This window comes from Galdieria sulphuraria (assembly GCF_000341285.1).
Source record: "Galdieria sulphuraria unplaced genomic scaffold scaf_18, whole genome shotgun sequence".
Taxonomy (NCBI): domain Eukaryota; phylum Rhodophyta; class Bangiophyceae; order Galdieriales; family Galdieriaceae; genus Galdieria; species Galdieria sulphuraria.
In genome coordinates this window covers 93,035-107,854 of record NW_005178457.1, presented here as the reverse complement: position 1 = coordinate 107,854, position 14,820 = coordinate 93,035, and the positions used below count along the sequence as shown (strand labels likewise).

Sequence of the window (14,820 nt, the reverse complement as noted above, 5' to 3'; positions counted from 1 at the left end):
TATTTGCTTGTTCTATTTTGACTTTTATTTATTGAATATTGTTCTTTTATGACAAAAGATCAAGGTTAGACAACCAAGCTTTGACCTCACTTCAAAGTCTGGAATATTTTCTTCGCAGCCTAACGAAAACAAGAACAAGTCAAAAGCGGAACACTTGGACAATAGTTTTTGCTTACGCAGTGATCTACACAACGCCAAAAGTCCAAGTATTGTCCAGTACAGTGAGCTTCTCCAGTTGTATCATTTTCGATTCGTTTGACACAAGCTCGATATTCCGCCCATTCCTAACAATCCAAGGTTATTGATAAAACCTTTTTGAATGAAGCCTCGTACGTGAGAGCAATGTGGTTGACAAGATTCTTCTATTTCGGGTTTCTTATCCACTGGCTCTTCTTCGGACATGGCGACTCTCCAATAATAATCCAACTAATTCCCCCACCAATGAATAAAACAAGTAATGAAAATAGAAAAGTGTGTTAGAAACCTTGAAAAAATAAAACAATTTCCTTACATTCTTCTTGGTTACCTATTATAGAATGTATTTTGTCTATAACTGGAACGTATTCTTTTCAAACACTGAAACAGTAATTTTATATCATCATGGAAGGATGAATATTAAGAAACTGCAATATCATTAGATATATTTTGAACTCTAATGGGAATGAAAGCGAACCAAATAGTTGATCATTTTCCACAAAGGTGGAGACCTCTGGAGTCAATAAAGTTAACATATAAGGTAAATAGGTAGGAAATTCTTATTCATGACAAAGACCATTAAAAAACATTTCTAAACGATATCGATATACTTCATCCCTTGGCTTTTGAATTTTCTTACAATTCTCTTCGTATTGTGAAGTGCAGTCATTTCAAGAATACTTTCAGTGAAATACTGTCTTTGACCATTCTTGAGTGTTGTTGATTTGAAACTGATGACATTATCACTTGTATTCTCAACATAGTATCGGAAAGAGACGTTTTATATTTTACACAAAGACGAAATGTGAGAATTCTTTTACTTATACTTATTTCGTTTGCTTTCCCAAGTGAAGAGAATGAAAAGAATTAGTTTTTTTTGTTTTGTAAAATGAATTGAATGAAGAGAGAATATGAATCGTATTATCATTGTTAAACGATACTGTTGAAGACCTGAATGAATAGTTGGTGGTTGAATAAGGAAACCATCATCTTTGGTTTTATACTTTATCATAATGGCGGCAAGTTTCCTATGCTTCCTTTTGAGAAAGAAAAGTTTTCCAGACGTTCTCACTGTTCCCGTTGTAACGTAGTTCGATACAAAAGCGGCTTCCCCAAGTTGCCTAACAAAACGACTTTTGATTTGTATATGCAAAATGTTCACAATGAAAAACATCATACAACTGTCTATGACTCTCACGACAAAGCAAATGGGGCGATACAGAATATAGAAACAAAGATAGATGCCCATCTAAAAGTGGAACCTCTATCGTGGAAACAGATGGAAGCTGATCGAGCAACCCCTGGACTATCCATCTTACCCGGAGATTATGTTGTGCATATGAAATTTGGTGTAGGAATATTCAAAGGAACGGAATACAAGTCTAAAGATAATACCATCTATCGAGAATATTTTATTGTTCAGTATAGAGACGGAAAGTTGAATATTCCAGTAGAAAGAGCCAACGAAATACATCGCTTTCGTTCCAGAGAATCTGTAGCTGTACAAAGAGTAAGAGCACCTCGACTCGATAGTTTGCGAAAGAGCTCGAGTTGGGAAAAGAGGAAGAAAAAGGCACTTGTTTCCATCGATAAACTTGCAGTGGATATTGTCAAATTGTATGCCATTCGAGCAGAACAAAAACGTCCTAGATATCCTGCAGATGATATATTACAAGCCAACTTTATCAAGTCATTTCCCTTTGAGTTGACTCCCGATCAACTTGCTTGTATCGAAGATATTCGAAGAGATATGTGTGAAAGAGACTCTCCTATGGATCGACTTGTTTGTGGTGATGTTGGCTTTGGAAAGACGGAAGTTGCTATGCAAGCTATATTTAGAGCTTTTAGAGCTGGAAAACAAGTTGCTTTTATATGTCCTACCACAGTATTAGCAAGTCAACATTACCGCACTCTACAGAATAGAATGGAAGACTTTGGAGTGAAAGTTGCTTTGTTATCGAGACATTTTCCAAAGAGAATGAAAGAGAGACGACAATTGCAACAAGATTTGAGTTTGGGTCATATTGATGTTTTGGTTGGTACTCAATCTTTGTTGTCAAACAAACTAGAATTTGCAAAACTTTCGCTTTTGATTATTGATGAGGAGCAATGGTTGGGAGTCAACCAAAAGGAACGCTTGAAGACTATATCTACTTCTATTGATGTGTTGACATTGTCGGCAACTCCCATTCCGAGAACTTTACATATGGCAGTTGGTAATATTCGAGATATGAGTTTAATATTGACTCCTCCAAAGGGGCGATTGGCAGTGGAGAATTTTGTATTGGCTTTTGATGATCCCTTAGTGGATAATCATATTGGAAAGGAACTCGCAAGAAATGGTCAAGTAAGCCGCTTCAGAATGTTTTCTATGGATGGATGGTATTGAAAGTATTGAATATTAGGTTTATATTGTTTGTCCTCGAATAGCCGATATTGATCGAATCGGACAGTTGATAAAACAAAAGTTTCCTCATTACCGAATATTATATGCGGATGGAACTATGAAAGATGTCGAAGATCGCATTCTTTCCTTTAGTTTTCATGAATATGATATTCTAATTTCAACTTGTATTATAGAAGCAGGAGTGGATATTCCAGATGCGAATACTATTATTGTGTACAGAGCAACTAGTTTTGGTTTATCACAATTATATCAAATACGTGGACGTGTAGGTCGTTCGAAAGTTCAAGTATGTGAATGTAACAATGACCAATCCTCTTCTTTAGTCTTCTGATTATGTTTAGGCATTTGCTATTTTCACATTTGATCCCAAAGTAGAAATGACGAATGAAGCTACCGAACGTCTAAAGGCATTGGAGCAATTGAGTTCCTTAGGTAGTGGATATGAAGTTGCCAATCGTGACTTGGAAATTCGAGGTCCTGGAAGCTTGATTGGAATAGAACAGAGTGGAGAAGTTGGTTCCATTGGCTTTGAGATGTATATGAATCTATTAAAAAATACTTTGGATCGACTTCGAGGAAAACTGGTTCCTGTTGTTGAAGATTGTGAAGTGAATGTAACTTTACCAAGTTATATTCCAGAGTCATATATAAAGGTTGAATCTGAAAGAGTAAGTTGCATATGAATATCTCAAGAAGGGTGTTGATGAATGGAGGAGTTTAGATGGCAGCTTATCGAACTTTGGGACAAGTGACGAATACAAAAGAAATGGATTGGCTTGAAAATACTTGGAAATATAATTATGGTGAATGTCCCTCATCTGTATCTTGTTTATTTCAAGTATCCAGAATACAGTTATTGGCTCGAAAAGTAAGAACTCTGTATAGAAAAAATTGCAAGTTTCTCAAATTCATTTGTTGTTGTTGTTGTTGTTGTTGTTAGGTTGGAATTTCGGCTATATGCATAGAAGAAGACTTTGTGCAAGTTGTAGTAGAAATGGAAAAGTTAACGTGGGATTGCCTTTGTGCCACAGTGTTCCATTCAGTTGAGAATAATAATAATTCCACACATCATGAATATTTACGTTCCTTTGTATTGGTTCGAGAAGAAAAGGAAAGAGACCCATTAGAAAATAATATCATTGCTATACGTTCTGTATTAAGGTCTACTATGATTGCAACCGTTAAGGATCCAGAAAGAATACTATACATTTTGCGGCAAGTTTTACAAAACATGGCGAATGTGGCAGAAAAGATGCGTTTTCAAGAATTTCAGACGAAAGCACAATAAAGCATCCCATGAAAATATCTCAAAGCAAAATGGAGAAAATGGCCATGGGTAGTATAAGAAGACTTTTCTACTCACGGAACTATTTGATTCATCAACTTAGCAGTAAGACTCCTACTCTTTCACATTATCAGAAATGTCGTACTTTGTCTGTTGAAAAAGAGCAGTTGGAAACTAAAGGTGGAGACCTATCTTCTCTAAAGGTAGCTTCTGCTCTATTTTCTGCACCACAATTGGATAGTGACCGACAGAAAGTCTCCCGATTATACAAGTTAGGGAAGTTGAACCATGTGGCTGTTGCAGTGAAGGATGTTCAAGATGCCGCAGAATTGTATGAAAAGGTATTTGAAGCAGATGTCAGTAAACCTGTGCCACACGTGGAGATGGGTGCAACAGTCATATTTGTCAGATTGGGCAACACTAATATCGAACTTATGGAGCCATTAGGGAAGGCAAGTCCCATTGAGAAATTTCTAGCCGGTAATAACTCTGGTGGAATACATCATATATGTTTAGAAGTGCCCAGCATAGAAGCAACTATACAGCGATTGAGAGATAATCACGTGGATATGCAAACAGAAGAACCTGTTATCAGTGACCATGGAAAGCGTTCGGTATTCGTGGATCCTAAAGACTCCAATGGTGTGTTATTAGAATTAATGGAGGAAACAACTGCAAAGGGAGTTTCTGCTTGATAAATAGAAAGGAACTAAAAAATGTTGTTGTTCATAGATTAGCCTTTTGGAAAATGGTATTCAATTTCTAAAAGGCTTTCTGAGAAAACTTGAGTTTGCTATAAAGTGCTTGAGGAATGAATGACTATGAGGAATTTACATTCTTGTTTAACGGACTCTGTTCATTTGCTTTTGTTAATGACTGCAACATTCTATGCCAAAACCATTCAATGTCCATCTTCTGTACTACATTGACATTCTTTGGTTTCCTTAAATAGCGACCATAAAAGTCTCCAACAGTTTGACCTGCACAAAGTCCTTTACCCGTTTCCACTTCAACTCTATTATACAATGAATATATATATATATATATTGTAGAACCATAGCTTCCACATGTAAAGGCTTACCTTATCAACTGCGTTTCAAAACGGGAAGCATCCAAAACATATGCTACTGCACATGGATCATGTAAAGGAGGTGAGGCAAAACCAAAAGTTTCTATAGTACATAAAGTTATGAGCACTTTCAAGCTTTGGTAATGAAGACAACTAACTTTGATAAGAATTGCGAAAAAATTCAACAAGTCCTGCCATGTTCTTAGCAAATGGAGTATTTAAAGCATGAATTCTTCCTAAAATATCTTGGGTGACCAAAACTTGATGAGTCAAGTCTAAAGGGACCATAGTCAAAGAAACTCCACAATGGAAGACAATATGTGCTGCTTCTGGATCATGAAGTATATTAAATTCTGCCGTTGGATGAATGTTTCCTCTTTCAAAAGTGCCTCCCATAAATACGATTCGAATATTACGACGAAGTTCAGGATATCTAACCAAACAAAATAAGAAAAAGAAGGAGTGCTATCCAATCGTACTACTTACAGAGTAACAAATAAAGCAATATTTGTCAAAGGTCCTGTAGCGATAATGGTTAATGGAAACTCTGGAGAATACAATTGAACAATATCAGCCATAAGATTCCAAGCTTTCCTTTGATCTAGTTTTGGAATGACTGTTGAAGGAAATTCAGCTCCGTCCATTCCTGACTCTCCATGGACTTCCACAGGATGTCTTCCAACTAGAGGTTGATGATAAGAAGTATCATAATGGGTAGAAACAATTAAAGAGATTGACTCTTCTTGACTTTCTAAATGAAGAGAATGATTCAGTCTCACGTCGTGGAACATTCCTTACATATTCTCCTTACTAGGTTGTGCCAATTCCGGAAGCATGAGAGGAGCACTAGCACCTTTGGCAACAGGTATTGAGTTCTCCTGAAAGCCACAAGCGTGTAAAATACGAAGAGCATTGAGAGTTGTCTTTTCCAAACTTTGGTTTCCAGAAACAGTTGTTATGGCCAACAGTGAAAGTTCTTCTGGACTAAAAGCTGCCAAAACTATGGCAAAAGCATCATCGTGACCAGGATCACAATCAAGTATAACAGGAGTGGGTCTCCTTTCCTTCATAATATCAACCTTATCTTGTAGGGCTATTCCTTTGTACAAGTTAGTCATTTCACAAAAGAGAGAATAATAAACAATGATTTGTCGATTGTTAATGATGGTGTATAAGAAGGAGATTGTTTAGGAAAGGAATGAAACGATAACTTGATGCAAGTTACTACAGATAACGAGAATATTCCTGAGACTGGACCTTTAACAAAAAGACCTTCTGCAGAACTGGTTGGAGTGTTACAGTCAGCCACACCTCCAACTTCTCCAGAGTCTTCAGTTCACGGCAAATTTTCCCAAAACCGAATATATAGTCATAGTGTTCATGGTGGTAATATATACGCTTCTCGACCCATTCCATATCCTTATAAGACACCTTTGGCTGGAAAGAATTCTGATGTTTATAGGAAAGATTCCACTTTCGTTGGACCAGAGGAAACAACAAGTGAATTTTTGGAAGACAATAACCAGATTGCAAGTAGTGAAGGTAGCTTGGTAGAAGATAGGTTGTGTATGAAGGAGGTAAGTGGAATATATATATATATATATATATATATATATCCTTGCATATTTATTCTACGATTGATTGGATTCAGTCAGTTTCACTTTCAGTGAATGAGCAGGTCGCCAAGTTATTGAGTGTTGAACAACAACTGGCAGAATATCTTAGAATATCGCATTCTGGAAGAGTACAAGATTTGAGACTACTAAGTCACTGGGTATTTGTATATGGAACTTTGAAACGGAGTTTTCCCAATTCACACTTATTAGAAGACGGTGCCTTATTTGAAGGAGACTTTATGACTTGTGATAAGTATCCTCTCGTGATAGGAGGTCCTTATTATAGTCCTTATTTACTAGATATGAAAGGATACGGAAATAATGTCCGTGGAGAACTATATAGAGTGTCCAGTGAATCCTTGAAGGAATTGGACAAGTTGGAAAATGTGGGAGTCAACTATACCAGAAGAGTCATACCTATTTATTCAGTGAAGGATCGTTCTTTCATTGTGAAGGCCTTTGCTTACTTAAAATGCAACTATACCGATGAATTATTGCAAACCAAGNGGTTGAGTGACTATCAAGACCGTCGTTATGTGCCTAGACAGTTAAGACCCAAAGATGATAATGCACAGTCATATCGAAAGACTCAATCCATGCAAGACATATTTTCAGCCGATTCTTCAGCCAATTGTAACTAAAATGATTCCTTATAAAACTTTTATTACAAATACATATCTTGCATCCAAGACTCTGGTTGATGACCATGACAATGTGGACATGTTTGCCAACCTAATCCTATTCATTCCAATAGCTGAGACTTGTGCAGTTTATTCTATTTGAATAATATTTACCTAAACAATGAATACAAATTGCTTTGGCTCTCCCTGTCTGAGTATATCGAACACCCAACGTGTTGCAATATGCACAAGGCTACTCGACCATTTCAATATTCACAAAAGTATATGCCATCTAACAATATTTACCTTGAAACCGAAGGAATGACACTTTTCACATATTGTTGGTTGCTTCGGTTCTCCCCATTCTACTAGTCCTATTTCACGGATTCGATTCCTTAATACCGAATGCCAATCCACGATGGGAGCTAATAAACCTGAAAAGAACACAGAAATTCGTTTTTTCAGTCTCCGAATACGTCTTTCTGATCGAGAAAGTAAGTAAATAGTCTTGGGAGTTTCTTGTTTCTTCTTTACAGAAGAAGCTGCTGCTCTCTGATGATAGCGCTCGATGCTCTCTTCTCCACTCATTCTTTCACCTCTTCTTGCTGCTTCCACTTGCTTTTTCGCTTCCCAAAACATTTCGTTGATAAGGCTAGGGTGGTCTATTGGATTGATATTTTCTGTCAAAGAAGGCTGCCAATTGAAAACTCCTCCAGTATTCTCTGCATCAGGGTTGTCTTGTACTTTGCACTTCCACTGCAGTAATACTCTACTCTTGCGTAAATGAGTTGTTCTTAACCAAATATCAAAATAAAGGTGTTTAAACTTTGTTAGATGAGTAGTTGAAGTATTATTTGTTCGAAAACTACAAAGTTTTGAGTATCTCGGGAGATTTGCGTTGACAAACATACAGAAATGACTCAATGAGAATTGGTTTATTTTTTTAAAGGGTTGATGGTGGATCTTATTCTATTTCTTTAGAGTATGATTTTCGTTATTCATAGCATTGCACAACGAATTTATTGTAACGAGTTGCATATTTTGAATAACTAACTATGTTGATGGACATGTGAAGGGATTGTAAAAGAGTTTATGATTGATTGATTGATTATGACGACTACACATCCAGCAGATGCACCTTCCAACTGTCCTGGAACAGAGTCTGAAAACGCAGGAAAAGCAGACGCTTGTGTAGGTTGTCCTAATCAGTCTTTATGTGCTAATGGAAAAGGCACTCAAGTGGACCCTGATTTGGAGCTCATATCTTCTCGTCTTTCTCATATAAAACACGTGATTTTAATATTATCTGGTAAAGGTGGAGTTGGAAAAAGTACATTTGCTTCGCAGTTAGCTTTTGCTTTGGCAAGTAGAGAGTATTTTGTAGGTCTACTAGATGTGGATATTTGTGGTCCTAGCATTCCATATATGTGTGGAGTTGAAGGAGAGGAAGTTCATCAAAGTATTACTGGTTGGCAACCAGTTTATGTAGAAGAAAATCTTTCTGTTATGTCAATTGCCTTTATGTTGCCAAGTAGAGAAGACGCAGTCATATGGAGAGGAGCAAGAAAGAACGGAATTATCAAACAGTTTTTGAAGGACGTGGATTGGGGCTCTCATTTGGACTTTCTTATTATTGACTCACCTCCGGGTACTTCTGATGAACACATAACTTTGGTACAGTGTTTAAAGTATTGTCATATTGATGGTGCTATTATTGTCACGACCCCTCAAGAAGTATCGCTATTAGATGTTAGAAAGGAAGTTCATTTTTGTCGTCAGGCCTCCATTCCAGTATTAGGAGTTGTGGAGAATATGTCCGGTTATGTTTGTCCCTGTTGTGGCAATTGTTCAGAAATATTTGCACCTACAACAGGAGGAGCTCTGAAAATGTGTCAGGATTTCGCAATTTGTTTTTTAGGTAAAGTTCCGTTGGATAATGAAATAGCATTGGCTGGTGAAAAAGGAATTTCACTTTTTAAGGAAACCAGTACGTCATCTCAAGGTGTAAAACATCTTCAAAATATTGTGACTCATTTATTACAGTTACTGAATATAGCTAAGGAATAATCCTTATCAGGTATGATAATCATAAAAGCCACGACCTGTTTTCTTTCCAAGTCTGCCGGCATCGACATATTTGATCAACAAAGAACTGGGTCGATATTTGTCATCTCCCAATTGGCTATGAAGTACTTGCATGATGGAGAGACAAGTATCCAAACCTATAAAGTCTGCCAAAGTAAGAGGTCCCATAGGCACACGAGTTCCTAATTTCATTATCTGATCGATATCTTCTTTACTTGCAAGACCTTCTTGAAGAGCACAAATGGCTTCGTTGATATAAGGCATAAGAACTCTATTGGAAATAAATCCAGGAGAGTCTTGAACAACAGAAACCTTCTTATTCATCTTTTGAGCCAAAGATTGAGTTATTTGAACAGTAGCCGCACTGGTACTTAGACCAACAACCAACTCTACTATATCCATCACGGGAACTGGATTGAAAAAGTGCATACCAACAACTTTATCATCTCGACCCGATTCCTGAATAGTTGAGGCAATCTTCGTAATCGAAATAGAAGAAGTATTAGAGGCAAGGATAACATCAGCAGCGGTTATTTGTGCCAGTTTTTGGAAAATGTTCGTTTTCAAGGACAAATTCTCAGAAACTGCTTCGATAACAAAGTCACAGTCTTTTAACCCTTCCAAGTTCCCTACAGGTCCTATTCTTTGTAGAATGGAAGCAGACTGTTCCTTATTGACTTGATTCTTTTGAACAGCTTTTTCCACTTGACTATCTAACGTAAAACAAGTTGATTTATGCAGCGTACTTATAGCTAAATAGAAATTCTTACTGATGTATTCCAACGCTTTGGCACTCACTTGTGGATTGCTATCATACAACAATACTTTAGCTTCAGCATATTGTGCAGCAACTAGAGCTATTCCAGATCCCATCTGACCACAGCCTACAACTCCTATTGTTTGAATATTGCTCTATGCACCATGTTCAACTTTTGATCGACGACGATAACTGCAAGTCTTACTCTAGGCACTACAGAGTGAGATGTATTTTTAGTATCCTTAGAAGACAACATTCTCTTGAACAACCTGACGGATAGATTGTACTGTTGAAATGCTCTATACCAGACTTTAAAAGTATCTTTCCAAACAACACCAGTCATCTATGTGAATGTCTATGGGTCAATACAATTTCCAACAACTAAAACTTTTTGGGTTCCTTTCAATTGTTACTAAATATAGTAACAAGATTGCCAACAAAATCAACACAATTTACTTAACCTCTTATTTAGACAAGGGACATGTCTTTTCTTGAAGCCACTTGAAAGCCTTTTCGTCTTTCAAATGAGGTGATACCTTATCAACATAAAAATAACTTTTGAATGTAGAAATAGAAATACAGCACTCACTTTGTTCCAACATTCTTCGTGATAACGATTGATCCAGGCCAGTTCTTCATCAGTCAACAAGTTCAAATCTATCAGTCTATTTTCCATAGGAACAAAAGTAATGTGTTCAAAACCAAAATAAGGCTTTCCTCCAAACTGATTGGGAGTCTTCACACTCTTTACCAACAAAACATTTTCTATTCTTATACCAAACACTCCATCTTCATAATAACCTGGTTCATCTGTTACCAACATATTAGGTTCCAATGCAACTTCACTAGCAGATGGTCGAAAACTTATACTTTGAGGTCCTTCATGAACGTTCAAAAAGGAACCAACACCATGACCAGTACCATGACGATAATCCAAACCAACTTTCCATAAAGGAGCTCTAGTCAAACAATCCAAAGCTAATCCACTCGTGCCTTTGGGAAATATGGCGGTATCCATTTGAATATGGCTCTTCAATACTCTTGTATAACATTCTTTTTCTCTTTGCGATGGAACACCAAAATGCAACGTTCTTGTAACATCCGTAGTGCCATCTCTATACTGACCTAATTACGACAGAGTGATAAAACAAGTGGCTTGAATTGCTTTGGCCAACCTCCAGAATCACACAAATAGATATGCTCGTTGTCCACTCGTTTACAATCCTTTGGGTTAGGTCGATAATGAATGATAGCTGCATTGCTTCCAACTGAAGAAATAGTTGGAAAGGATAAAGAGACAAACAAACTCTATACAATCGTCCATTATCTTTCAACACACTTTTCAAGCAACTTACTTGTTTGCTTCTCAAAGAGTCTAATATGTCTGCTGCCTCACATTCTGTTGGTTTTTGCTGTTCAACTACGACTTGATGTTCCAACCATGCAAAATAAGTAATGAGAGCTACTGCATCTCTTACATGTGCCTCTTTAGCTCCTTGAACTTCTTTTTCATTCTTTACTGCTTTAAACCATGAAATAGGACAAGGGTTTTCCACAATCTTCTTACAAGGAGCATTTTGACAAACTTGATAAAGAGCCATATTTCCCTTGTTTTTATCCAACCAAACCTGAAAGGATATCTTAAGCACTCTATTTAAAGAAGCCAATGTAACTTACTATGCAATCTTTAGCTTTCTCTTGCAACACTTGAAAGATATTTTCATATGGAATAGTTTGTATATTTTGTTCTTTTAAACTCTGTTGAGCTTCCTTTTCTAACCGACTCGAATCCATAAATAATAGACTTTGAGTTTCAGTAATAATAGCGTAAGATAAGAAGACAGGATTATATTCTACATCCGAACCGCGGAGATTGAAAAGCCATGCAACCTTATTAGGAATTGAATATGGCTTATTCAACAAGATTATGTAATATCAATGTACATACCTCATCCAGTGCTGAAACAATCAATAGATTGCAATGGTTCTTTGCCATTGACTCACGAACTCTTGCTAGTTTACTTTTTACTGATTCTCCCTATAGTCAGTTAACACCATGGATATTCAATCAATTTTCCAGTCCATTCTTCCATATCTTTCATTTATTGACTTACCGCATACTCTTCTGAGTGTAAAAATACCAAACTCTTTGGAATGGGAGGTTTATGTTTACCCCAAACTTTGTCTACCAAGTTTTCTTCCCCAATAGGAAGCAACACTAGGGATGCGCAGGATGGACATTTATCTTGCAAGATTCTTTCTAAGCGTTTGAACGAAGCAACCGAAATAAATCTTCCGTCCATTCCAATACTTCGTACAGTTTGTGGAGACTCTGCAATAAAGCAATCCACCAACCAATCTTCCATACTTTTGTCTTCCAACATACGCATCAATTTCCATACTTTTGGGTCCAACTCTTTCTCTGCTTGCAAGAAATATCTTCCATCTGTCCATAACAGTGCTTCTTGTTGAGTAACGACTGCGAAGCCAGCAGAACCCGTGAAATCTGAAATAAACTGACGTCTTTGATCACAGTTGGCGACATACCTATGAGACAAAGCAAGAAATCATATTTCAGGGTCGTTTCTTCCATAAAAAGCAACATACTCGCTTTGATGAGCGTCTTCGCTGGGTATTATAAAACTAAAATTGAATATTTAGAAAAGTGTTTCATTCAAGTCTCTTCTCTTACGCATCCAATTGCAAGTCTTTCAAATATTTTCGTAGTCGAACAACTTTTTCTTCAGCCTTCATAAAATCCATTCCAACCGACTCCATCCGCTTTGAAATATCCAAACAATGTCCAATGACGAAACTACTTCACCTACAATGGTTGGGTCAGTAGAAGGTGAGAAAGAAAGAACTGTTGATTATTGATATGAGTAGTTGTTGATTACATATAGATGAAGAAGAGGATGACGAAACTTTTCTGGATGATTCTATTTTAACCATCTCTTGGCACAAGGAACCTGTTTATGCAGTGGATTGCCATCCGCAACTTTGCCACACATTTCTTACCGCTTCAGGAGATGGAACAGCTTGCTTATGGAAAATACAAGATGGGTCTCAGGTGCAACCTTATCATACTGTAGAGGAACGTGGAGATTCTCAAAGTCTAGCAAAGTTTAGTCCCAATGGAACTTTGTTCGCTACTGCTTGTCTCGATGGTTCTGTACAAGTTTTCAACGCCTCAAATGGTTCACTTATTTCAGATTTGGTTGGTCCAACTAGTAGTGTTGAATTCCTTCGTTGGTTTCAAGATTCTTCGTGCCTTTTTGCAGGTTGTAGTGATCAAACTGCTTGGATTTGGTCCATGTCCGATGGAAATCCAGTCAATGTGTTCACTACTCAAGCTCCAGTTATGAGTGGTTGTCTCTGTAGACAAGATGAATATGCTGTATTAGGAATGGAAGATGGAAATATTTCGGTTGGTGAACTCCTCCCTTTTGACTCATTTTGATAAGGAGATAGGTATTTCGAGCACTTGAAGCACCACCAACATCATTACAAGTCATTCCACCTTCATTACTAGGTCAAGCGATTATTTGTATGGAAAGTGCTCCTTTTGAAGACCGCATTGTGGCAAGTGGAGCAACAGATGGTCAAATATTATTGGTTCAACCAGAAAGTGGCCGAATTCTTGCAAGACCCAAACCACACAACGACTCTGTAGAAAGTTTAGACTTCTCTTATCAATATCGTTGGTTAGCTTCAGGTTCAACAGATGCAACTATATCTGTTTGGGATATGGAAAGGTCCATTCAAAGATATCGATGGCAACATGAAGGTGCGGTTGTAAAGGTGAAATGGTTGATGGGAAACTCAAGCCAACTTTTATTATCCGGCTCAGCAGATCATACGCTTCGTTTATGGGACATAAGAACAGCAAGTTGTATAAAAATATTTCATGGACATTCTGATACCATATTAGACTTTGCTATAACCAACAATGAAGAATATGTCATAACTGGATGCGATGATCATGAAATACGAATCTTTTCCCTTTTTTATGAATGAATAGAATAGTTACTCAAGGACTCGAGTACTTTTCTTAAAGGCAATTGTTCTCCAATAGTTTTAGGACGAGGTTGGTTTTCTTCCGTACTTGGAAACTGAAGAATATCATTTGTAATATTTGTCATTCCATGTTTGTTTAAGAAGCGAATCAAGTCATCTTGAGACAAACAAAGTAACTTCTATCAGTCCAATATGATGAGTAACCAACACTATTCAATTATTAGGCTTGTATTACCTGCAATACCGACAAATGAATTCGGAAATAAGTACGAGAAATGACAGCCAACATAAACTCTCGAAACGAGTCTTCTATACCTGGCAATCCTTTTATGATATCTTTGTTGTTTTGTAGACTATTCCAAAAGTCCACAAAGTTTCCAGATTCCAAGGCATCTGCCCAACTTATCACGGTAGCTACAGGAACTTCTCGTTGGGTTTTCTCACCAAGTAAATACAAACAACTGATAAAATCAGAACTAGGAAGTGCTGCCAAAGCTTTCAATAAAATTTTGGATACGATGGAAAAGTTAGTTTTTTCCGGATAAAACTGATAAAGCTTTAAACAAGCTAAATTGGCGTCACCATCATAAGCTCCCTCCAAACACTGTGCCTCTACATATCTTTCCAAGTCTATTAATATATCAGGATCATATCTTCTTGATTGTAATAGGTCATTAACTTGTTGAGAAAGTTCTTCCATCGTACTGGACGATGATGAGGACGACAATCCCAGAAAGAAACAAAAGGAAATACTACTAATACTAATAAT

General features: G+C 37.1%; 11 protein-coding genes across 13 annotated transcripts; 5 read left to right on the top strand and 6 right to left on the bottom strand.

Moving 5' to 3' along the window:
• Positions 1–3: 3 nt before the first annotated feature.
• Gasu_25200 (ubiquinol-cytochrome c reductase subunit 6) lies at positions 4–464 on the bottom strand. The gene is made up of 3 exons (XM_005706606.1): positions 334–464; positions 177–284; positions 4–119 (listed from the first exon to the last, which is right to left on the bottom strand). The coding sequence occupies exons 1-3, from the start codon at positions 400–402 to the stop codon at positions 87–89; spliced, it is 210 nt and encodes a 69-aa protein (XP_005706663.1). The 5' UTR covers positions 403–464; the 3' UTR covers positions 4–86.
• A 590-nt stretch (positions 465–1,054) lies between these two features.
• Positions 1,055–3,919, top strand: Gasu_25190 (transcription-repair coupling factor (superfamily II helicase)). The gene is made up of 5 exons (XM_005706605.1): positions 1,055–2,542; positions 2,601–2,888; positions 2,944–3,270; positions 3,324–3,470; positions 3,543–3,919. The coding sequence occupies exons 1-5, from the start codon at positions 1,151–1,153 to the stop codon at positions 3,888–3,890; spliced, it is 2,502 nt and encodes an 833-aa protein (XP_005706662.1). The 5' UTR covers positions 1,055–1,150; the 3' UTR covers positions 3,891–3,919.
• Positions 3,920–3,924: 5 nt separating this feature from the next.
• Positions 3,925–4,619, top strand: Gasu_25180 (methylmalonyl-CoA epimerase). Its single transcript, XM_005706604.1, has one exon. It carries the CDS (start codon positions 3,929–3,931, stop codon positions 4,580–4,582), a length of 654 nt encoding a protein of 217 aa, XP_005706661.1. The 5' UTR covers positions 3,925–3,928; the 3' UTR covers positions 4,583–4,619.
• A 4-nt stretch (positions 4,620–4,623) lies between these two features.
• Positions 4,624–6,084, bottom strand: Gasu_25170 (purine nucleosidase). The gene is made up of 5 exons (XM_005706603.1): positions 5,768–6,084; positions 5,443–5,707; positions 5,115–5,389; positions 4,969–5,059; positions 4,624–4,902 (listed from the first exon to the last, which is right to left on the bottom strand). Exons 1-5 carry the CDS (start codon positions 6,072–6,074, stop codon positions 4,707–4,709), a joined length of 1,134 nt encoding a protein of 377 aa, XP_005706660.1. The 5' UTR covers positions 6,075–6,084; the 3' UTR covers positions 4,624–4,706.
• Positions 6,085–6,094: 10 nt separating this feature from the next.
• Positions 6,095–7,189, top strand: Gasu_25160 (uncharacterized protein). Its single transcript, XM_005706602.1, has 3 exons — positions 6,095–6,533; positions 6,608–7,080; positions 7,134–7,189. The coding sequence occupies exons 1-3, from the start codon at positions 6,171–6,173 to the stop codon at positions 7,135–7,137; spliced, it is 840 nt and encodes a 279-aa protein (XP_005706659.1). The 5' UTR covers positions 6,095–6,170; the 3' UTR covers positions 7,138–7,189.
• Positions 7,190–7,203: 14 nt separating this feature from the next.
• Positions 7,204–8,144, bottom strand: Gasu_25150 (hypothetical protein). Of its 2 annotated transcripts, XM_005706600.1 has the most exons (3): positions 7,499–8,144; positions 7,367–7,445; positions 7,204–7,310 (listed from the first exon to the last, which is right to left on the bottom strand). In XM_005706600.1, exons 1-3 carry the CDS (start codon positions 8,099–8,101, stop codon positions 7,237–7,239), a joined length of 756 nt encoding a protein of 251 aa, XP_005706657.1. In that variant the 5' UTR covers positions 8,102–8,144; the 3' UTR covers positions 7,204–7,236. The 2 variants fall into 2 exon arrangements, with proteins under 2 accessions (XP_005706657.1, XP_005706658.1); XM_005706601.1 differs by having other exon boundaries at positions 7,284–7,445.
• Positions 8,145–8,174: 30 nt separating this feature from the next.
• Positions 8,175–9,300, top strand: Gasu_25140 (ATP-binding protein involved in chromosome partitioning). Its single transcript, XM_005706599.1, has one exon. It carries the CDS (start codon positions 8,303–8,305, stop codon positions 9,257–9,259), a length of 957 nt encoding a protein of 318 aa, XP_005706656.1. The 5' UTR covers positions 8,175–8,302; the 3' UTR covers positions 9,260–9,300.
• Positions 9,301–9,303: 3 nt separating this feature from the next.
• On the bottom strand, positions 9,304–10,404 carry Gasu_25130 (3-hydroxybutyryl-CoA dehydrogenase). The gene is made up of 4 exons (XM_005706598.1): positions 10,240–10,404; positions 10,048–10,189; positions 9,415–9,990; positions 9,304–9,374 (listed from the first exon to the last, which is right to left on the bottom strand). Exons 1-4 carry the CDS (start codon positions 10,375–10,377, stop codon positions 9,334–9,336), a joined length of 897 nt encoding a protein of 298 aa, XP_005706655.1. The 5' UTR covers positions 10,378–10,404; the 3' UTR covers positions 9,304–9,333.
• Positions 10,405–10,413: 9 nt separating this feature from the next.
• On the bottom strand, positions 10,414–12,814 carry Gasu_25120 (X-Pro dipeptidase). The gene is made up of 9 exons (XM_005706597.1): positions 12,727–12,814; positions 12,642–12,677; positions 12,149–12,581; positions 11,983–12,072; positions 11,712–11,924; positions 11,390–11,662; positions 11,210–11,342; positions 10,624–11,159; positions 10,414–10,570 (listed from the first exon to the last, which is right to left on the bottom strand). The coding sequence occupies exons 1-9, from the start codon at positions 12,810–12,812 to the stop codon at positions 10,499–10,501; spliced, it is 1,872 nt and encodes a 623-aa protein (XP_005706654.1). The 5' UTR covers positions 12,813–12,814; the 3' UTR covers positions 10,414–10,498.
• A 10-nt stretch (positions 12,815–12,824) lies between these two features.
• Gasu_25110 (transducin family protein / WD-40 repeat family protein) lies at positions 12,825–13,749 on the top strand. Of its 2 annotated transcripts, XM_005706595.1 has the most exons (4): positions 12,825–12,882; positions 12,938–13,461; positions 13,506–13,649; positions 13,708–13,749. In XM_005706595.1, exons 1-4 carry the CDS (start codon positions 12,834–12,836, stop codon positions 13,714–13,716), a joined length of 726 nt encoding a protein of 241 aa, XP_005706652.1. In that variant the 5' UTR covers positions 12,825–12,833; the 3' UTR covers positions 13,717–13,749. The 2 variants fall into 2 exon arrangements, with proteins under 2 accessions (XP_005706652.1, XP_005706653.1); XM_005706596.1 differs by lacking the exon at positions 13,708–13,749 and having other exon boundaries at positions 12,938–13,539.
• Positions 13,750–13,753: 4 nt separating this feature from the next.
• On the bottom strand, positions 13,754–14,814 carry Gasu_25100 (translation initiation factor). The gene is made up of 2 exons (XM_005706594.1): positions 14,287–14,814; positions 13,754–14,230 (listed from the first exon to the last, which is right to left on the bottom strand). The coding sequence occupies exons 1-2, from the start codon at positions 14,749–14,751 to the stop codon at positions 14,042–14,044; spliced, it is 654 nt and encodes a 217-aa protein (XP_005706651.1). The 5' UTR covers positions 14,752–14,814; the 3' UTR covers positions 13,754–14,041.
• Positions 14,815–14,820: the final 6 nt, after the last annotated feature.